Below are 7,383 nucleotides of genomic sequence, written 5' to 3'. Positions count from 1 at the left end.
TTTATTTTACAGTTAAAACAGATGTCTATCAAATAAAGTCTAATGTTACAACTAATCAGGGATCCCTTTAAACACTGTATGAATGACTTAGTTAAAATAGACATGCAGTCTATTTTTCAGAGTATCTTATGAGACCGTCTGTCCGACCGTTTTCTGCCGCTTATCCGGAATCGGGTCGCGGGGGCAGCAGCCTAAGCAGAGAGACCCAGACTTCCCTCCCTCCAGCCACTTGGGCCAGCTCGTCCGAGGGAATCCGTAGGCATTCCCAGGACAGCCGAGAAACATAGTCCCTCCAGCGTGTTCTGGGTCTTCCTCTGGGCCTCCTCCCYGTGGGACATGCCCYGAACACCTCACCAGAGAGGTGTCCAGGAGGCATCCTAACCAGATGCCCGAACCAGAGAGTCCAACTCTCAACGGAAACGAGTCCGACTAACTACTGGCAATGTGGACCAAGCTCTGGCACCGGTCATACAGGGACCTAACAGCCCATATCAATGGGCCTGGTACCCCATACTCCCGGAGTACCTCCCACAGGAGTTCCCGAGGGACACGGTCGAACCCTTCTCCAAGTCCATAAAACACAAAAACACATGTGTGTTGGGCAAACTCCCATGCGCCCTCCAGGACCCTGCTGATGGTGTAGAGCTGGTCCACTGTTCCATGACCAGGATGAAAAACCACACTGCTCTTCTTGAATCCAAGATTTGACTATCTGATGGACCCTCCTCTTCAGGACCCCTGAAAAGATCTTACCAAGGAGACTAAGAAGTGTGATCCCCCTATAGTTGGAACACACTCTGCGGCCCCCATTTTTAAATAGGGGGACCACCACCAGTCTGCCAATCCAGGAGAACTGCCCCCGATGTCCACACAATATTGTAGAGTCGTGTCAACCAATGCAACCCCACAACATCCAGAGCCTTAAGGAACTCCGGGCGAATCTCATCCATCCCCGGCACCCTGCCACCAAGGAGCTTTTTAACCACCATGGTGACCTCGGCACCAGAAATTGGAGAGTCCGACCCAGGGTCCTCAGGCTCTGCTTCCTCATGGGAATACGTATCTGTGGGATTGAGGAGGTCTTCGAAGTATTCCGGCCACCGACCCACAACGTCCTGAGTTGAGGTCAGCAGTGCACCATCCCCACCATAAATAGTGTTGGTGGCGAACCTCTCCCCCCCACCCACCCCCTCCCCTAGACGCCGGATGGTGGACCAGAATCACCCCGAAGCCATACAGAAGTCTATTTCCATGGCCTCTTCGATCTCCCATGCCCATTTTTTTGCCTCAGCGACCACCCAAGCTGCAGTCTGCTTGGACTGCCAATACCTATTGGCTGCTTCCGGAGTCCCACAGGCCAAAAAGACCCAATAGGCCTCCTTCTTCAGCCTGACAGCATCTCTCACCGCCGGTGTCCACCAGCGGGTTCGAGGGTTGCCGCCATGACAGGCACCAACAACCTTACAGCCACAGCTCTGGTAAGCCGCCTTGACAATGGAGACACGGAACATGGCCCACTCGGACTCAATGTTCCCCACCTCCCCTGGAAKGTGTTCGAAGTTCCCCCAGAGGTGTGAGTTYATGCTCCGTCTGARGGGAGACTCTGACAGACATTCCCAGCAGACCCTCACTGTACATTTGGGCCTGCCAGGTCTGACCGGCATCCTCCCCCACCAACGGAGCCAACTCACCAACAGGTAGTGMTCAGTTGACAGCTCCGCCCTGCTCTTCACCCGAGTGTCCAAAACATGCGGCCGCAGATCAGATGAAACGACAACAAAGTTGATCATCAAACTGCAGCCTAGGGTGTCCTGGTGCCAAGAGCACATATGGACACCCTTATATTTGAACATGGTGTTCATTATGGACAATCTATGATGAGCACAGAAGTCCAATAACAAAACACCGCTCGAGTTAAGGTCGGGGGCGTGTTCCTCCCAACCACGACTTTCCAGGTCTCACTGCCATTACCCACGTGAGCGTTGAAGTCCCCCAGCAGAATGAGGGAGTCCCTGTTAGGAGCGCTCTCCAGCACCCCCTCCAAGGACTCCAGAAAGGGTGGGTAATCTGAACTGCTGTTAGGTGCATAGGCACAAACAACAGTCAGGGCCCATCCCCCCACCCGTAGGCGYAGGGAGGCTACCCTCTAATTCACCAGGGTGAACCCCAACGTACAGGCACTGAGATAGGGGGCAATAAGTATGCCCACTCCTGCTCGGCGCCTTTCAGCATGGGCAACTCCAGAGTGGAAGAGTGTCCAGCCCCTCTCGAGGAGACTGGTTCCAGAGCCAGAGCGGTGCATCGAGGTGAGTCCAACTATATCTAGTTGGAACCTCTCAAACTCACACACCAGCTCAGGCTCCTTCCCCACCAGAGAGGTGATATTCCACGTCCCTAGAGCCAGCTTCTGTAGCTGAGGATCGGACCGCCAAGGTCCCCGCGTTCGACCACTGCCCAACACACATTGCACCCGACCCCTACGGCCCCTCCCACAGGTGGTGAGCCCATGGGAAGGGGGACCCACGTCTCCTCTTCGGGCTGTGCCCGACCAGGCTCCATGGGTGAAAGCCCGGCCACCAGGCGCTCGCCAACATGCCCCACCTCCAGGCCTGGCTCCAGAGTGGGGCCCAGGTGACCCGCGTCCAGGCGAGGGAACACTCAGTCCATTTATAGTACTCATCATTAGGGGTCTTTGGGCTGCACTTTGTCTGATCCCTCACCTAGGTCCTGTTTGCCTTGGGTGACTCTACAGGGGTCATGAAGCCCCCAACAACATAGCTCCTAGGATCATTGGGACACTCAGACCTCTCCACCACGATAAGGTGGCAGCCCAAGGAGAGACTGTAAGATGCATTTCAATGAAACTCAGAAGACAATTATTATCGGCCTTACATCTACAACTGATTAACTTTTGGAGTCAAACCAATTCAAGATGGCTGCTGTAGCTAACTGACTGCAAACACAAAACTGACTACAACTCTGTCAGTTTAAAAATTAGGCAAAATTTGGTGTGTAGACAGGCATTCTCTTCACACTCTGAGGGCTAACAGATCATTCAAGGCAATGAGCAATATACTTTCATTCAAGAAATGGAGCCTATGCGTAAATTCAGACTGGAAGACTCCCTGCCTCACTCCTCTTCATTCATTCATGTCAATAAAACTCTTTAACTGCTTCCATTTCTGTGTGAGTCTTTCCAGATTGAAATGCTAGATTAATTGAATTTATTTATTTAGTCATCTAAACATACACCACCTGATCCAACCAGAAACCATGGATGAGCTCAGATGTTAAGAGAAGTTTGAAAGGAACAATTAAACCTCTGTTAGGAAGGACCGACTTATCTCCAAACATCATGAAGGCTAAGGTGGGGGTAAAAAAATCAAGGACAAATTCTGCATTTCCTTGGACAAAAAGTGCATACAGCAGGAATTAAAGCCATAACGAACTATAAAGTAAAGACAGCAATGGAGTCAGGGAGAAGCCTCTCTTTCTGACAGGCTGAAAATGGTTTGTAGCCTGTTTGAAGTTTTGAATAACACAGCAGGGATGAAAACCACCCACTGATGGTGAGCAGGTGTTGATATGGAGCACATCTGGTTAAGAACACTGTGCAACAATAATCTGTATGTAGCTGAAGTACCTGATTATATTCCAGATTGCATTGTGAAAGACCGTGTTGGTGTCCTTTGAGTTGTCTTCATTTACAGATATCTTAAGAATAAAACTAACTTCCCTCAGTGACTACTACCCTTTGGTTTTGGCTTTTGTGATGAATTGCTTTGACTGATCAAGGGTTCTACATGTTTTTTTCTGTGTTCACGTGCACAAGCCTTTGAGAACATTTATATCCATACGTGCTCATATTCATACTATTTTTAGGTCAGCTGCAGTACGGGGACAGAGTCAGGGCTCAACAGTTTTTTTTCTACTCCAACCAAATAATTTTCATTAAAAACTGATTTGTCCATTGTCTAATTGAAAGAAATGAAGAAAGTGTTCCGAGTGAATCCGAGTGTTATCAAGAATTCAATACAGATTTTGTGCTCTTGTAATCACTGATTAATTTGTCAGAATGTGATTAACAGCAAGCTCTTCAAACATTATTTCTTCAAACCAAGCATCGTTTTTTTTTCTTTTTCTGCTCCTGCTCTGACCCATACTTGCTGGTTTGTTTCATTTTCGTGCCACTTTTTGAATGCATTTTGGTCCCATTTACACAATGCAGATTTGGGTCTAAGTTTTCTGCCTCGAATTAGCTGATTGTGTGCATGACACCATCTGTTGTTCCCTCTGAAATCAGAAGTTTCTGAATCCTGGGCTCAGAGTGGAGATTTTCTGGAGCACCCCTCTGCAGTGGTGTGAAAAACCCTGCTGGTGTTAAATCACACATGAGGGCCTGATGGCAGTCTACCGGCCCGTGGGCTGCTGATTGAATTATCCTGGTTTATATTAGGGATGTCCCAATCAGATACTCAGTATCGGTATCGGTGGCAGATATGGCCATTTTCTGAAAATCGGGTAGAATCGGATTTAGTCCTGTGATCAGGCCGATCCAGTTTTCGCGACAGTTTTCAGCATCATCGTGCCTTACAACTGCCGTTAAGTCAAGACGCACACAAGTATGCAACCGAGTCCACAGTGTGGGAACACTTTTCAATGGAAAACAATGATGCTGAAATGCCATCTTGCAAAATCTGCAAACTGGATGTTTCTTGTGGTGGGAACAGCAGGGCTTTCTTTAATACTACCAACCTTGTCACTTGGAAAGAAATAAAACTATTGGATCGGTATCAGAAAGACTAATCATTAAAAAAACTGGATTGTATTGGGAGCCAAACAGTCTGGATATGGACATCCCTAGGTTATATAGTAACTCTAATGTCTGTGTGCATGAGTGCATGAATGGTCTCTGTGTGGTCCTGTGATGAATTTGCAACCTGTTTAGGTTGTACAACTGTCTCTCACACAAAGACCACTGAATATAAGCACCCATAAAGAAAAAATGGTTGGAAGAAAATGGATGTTTATTTCCTTGAACCATTGATTTCAACACATGTTGAACCAAGCTACACCTGTGTGCAAATACTTTTAGCTTGGGGAGAATTGAGAGCTACCACCATATTCTGGTTAATTATGTTAGAAACAAAGTGTACGTCTAAACTTCCCTTTTGTGTTTTGTTTTCTGCCCCTTTTATTTTTGTGTCTGAACCAGTTTTAACTTTTTTTCACTCATACAATATCAGAAATTGACATTTTTGCATTCAAAGCACAAGACCTTAATTCATTATCCTTTCAGTAGTTGTATAAAAATATTCTGTGCATTTTTTTAAAAAAATCACCCTGTTAGAAAATGTACTTATGCTATAAATACAGAGAGACTAACTGTTGGTTAAAAGGATATAATCTTTACAAAACATGGGAAAATAATTCAACCGTGCCTTGGTTTCCTCTCCCTCTTTCCTCTCCTCTGTTCTTTTATCTATTGTTTTACTTTATAAATCGTTTGTAGGCCAGCGAGCTTCCCCTGGAGGAGCTGCTGGCTTTGTATGGATATACAGTGTCAAATCCAGAGAAGGAAACATGTCTGATAACCACCAGCTTACCAGACATGAGACAGGACAAGGTAAGACCAAATTAAACCAACATCCAGCTTTGTTTGTGTTTCTGTTGGGGATCACTCAATCAAAACTATGAAAATAAATACATATACTTTGTTAAAACGATTTGCTTTGTTCTGTTGTTTGCTTTATTATATTTTCTGTTTTTTTATGTACAGGATCAAATAACTAAAGACCTGTTTCATGGAAAAGAAGGGTCAGCTTGTGATCTCACCTCCTCAAACACCTCAGATCTGCTGTGCTGCCTTAAGGGTAAAGCACACAAAGACATGAACACACAACTTAATCACACTAAAATCAAAAACACAGGAAGGGTTGACAATGAACAGCTGGTTTTATAATTATTGTTCAAATCTAAAAGTTAGGTTATTTTCTTAAGAAATTGAATAATTGTGATACGGCTCTTTCACAAAATAGTTTGTCCGTCTTCAAGTACAACATATTAAATGTAGAGTTATGACATTTGAGAATGATCCGAATCATTTCAACGGCTCCTTAAAATGAATTATAAGAACAGAGTTGTGGACAGTACAGATCTGTTTCTAGTTTTTGTTTGTTTGTTTGTTTTACTTCTTCTAATATATACACTCCTGATCAAAATCTTAAGACCAGTCAAAAAAGTGCAAGAATTTGCATTTTGCACTATTGGATCTTAAGAAGGTTCTAAGTAGAGCTTCACAATGTTAAAAGAAGAAATCAGTGCAAGAGACAAGAACTTTTGAGCAGGGAATTGTCTGAAAACTGCATTTACACAATCGTGCCYTCCCTGCCCATATGCAGTGTCATGGTGCATGTTCGTGCACCATCAAATTTTTATGACTCTGCACTCCATTTGAATAGTTTGTCTGTGAAGAATTTCTTATCCTTTTTACAACATTTCAGAAGTTATAAATTATACTATGTACTATTGTACATCAACGTAAGCATCGTTTAAACGCTTACACTGCTTGCAAGCGTGTACGCGCTGTCAGCTGAGCCCTGCGCGACACTCAAAAGCGCGACTGTTAAGTCTTAAAGGAAGCCATTTTTGTGAAGAGGGACCACCCGTTGATAAACGGGTGGAGCAGGGCTGTACAGTGCGACATATATGTCGCACGTGCTATGAAAAAAACTGTCTGTGCTATAAAGAAAAAGACGTAGCACTGGTGCGACAGCTTTGGAAGCCGCTTTTTTTTCTGTTCATCCGTCCGTAATTTTTGTAATGCATTAAATTCCCGCATACAATAAATTCTAGCGATGTGTTTGATTCAGATTGTTTTAAATGAAAACCCGTTCTGTATAAACCTGACTTGGTTCAGAAGACGCACGGAGGAGAGAGAGTGAGAGGAGAAGGAGGGGGCTTCCCCTGCTTCTGTACCTCGGAGCGAGGCAGCGACAGACCCGTCGAACTTTGGCTACGTTCACACTGCAGGCAAATCTGACCCAAATCCGATTTTTTTGCCCCGTCTGACCCATATCCGATTTTTTTTATGACAGTCTGAACGCGACAAATCCGATTTTTTTTCAAATCCGACCCAGGCCGTTTCAGTATGTGGTTTTAAATCGGATACATATCTGGGGTCGGATTTATAAAACTGGCGTACGCACAATTTGAGCCCAGGGGTCAGATTTATAAAACTGGCGTACGCACAATTTGAGCCCAGAAACTTGCGTACCCCACTTTTTACGCCAAGGTTGTGATTTATAAAATCCAAACTTGACGTGAAAATGTGCGGTGCCTCACGCCAGCTCTGACCCACACTCATAAAAATAAGTCATTGGA

At 45.3% G+C, this 7,383-nt stretch overlaps 1 protein-coding gene across 1 annotated transcript in view; it reads left to right on the top strand.

Annotated features, from left to right (window-relative positions):
• The window catches only part of mier2 (mesoderm induction early response 1, family member 2), a gene marked incomplete at its 5' end in the record, with an annotated part of 20,582 nt that overhangs the window by 2,041 nt on the left and 11,158 nt on the right, over positions 1–7,383 (top strand). The window contains 2 exon segments of the mRNA XM_014034698.1: positions 5,513–5,626; positions 5,780–5,873. Of these exon segments, the coding sequence (XP_013890152.1) occupies positions 5,513–5,626; positions 5,780–5,873 (208 nt within the window).

The sequence above is a fragment of the Austrofundulus limnaeus genome, unplaced genomic scaffold, assembly GCF_001266775.1.
Source record: "Austrofundulus limnaeus strain Quisiro unplaced genomic scaffold, Austrofundulus_limnaeus-1.0 Scaffold2241, whole genome shotgun sequence".
In the NCBI taxonomy this organism is placed as follows: domain Eukaryota; kingdom Metazoa; phylum Chordata; class Actinopteri; order Cyprinodontiformes; family Rivulidae; genus Austrofundulus; species Austrofundulus limnaeus.
The sequence above is the reverse complement of the archived record's forward strand: the minus strand, read 5'-3'. Positions and strand labels throughout refer to the sequence as shown.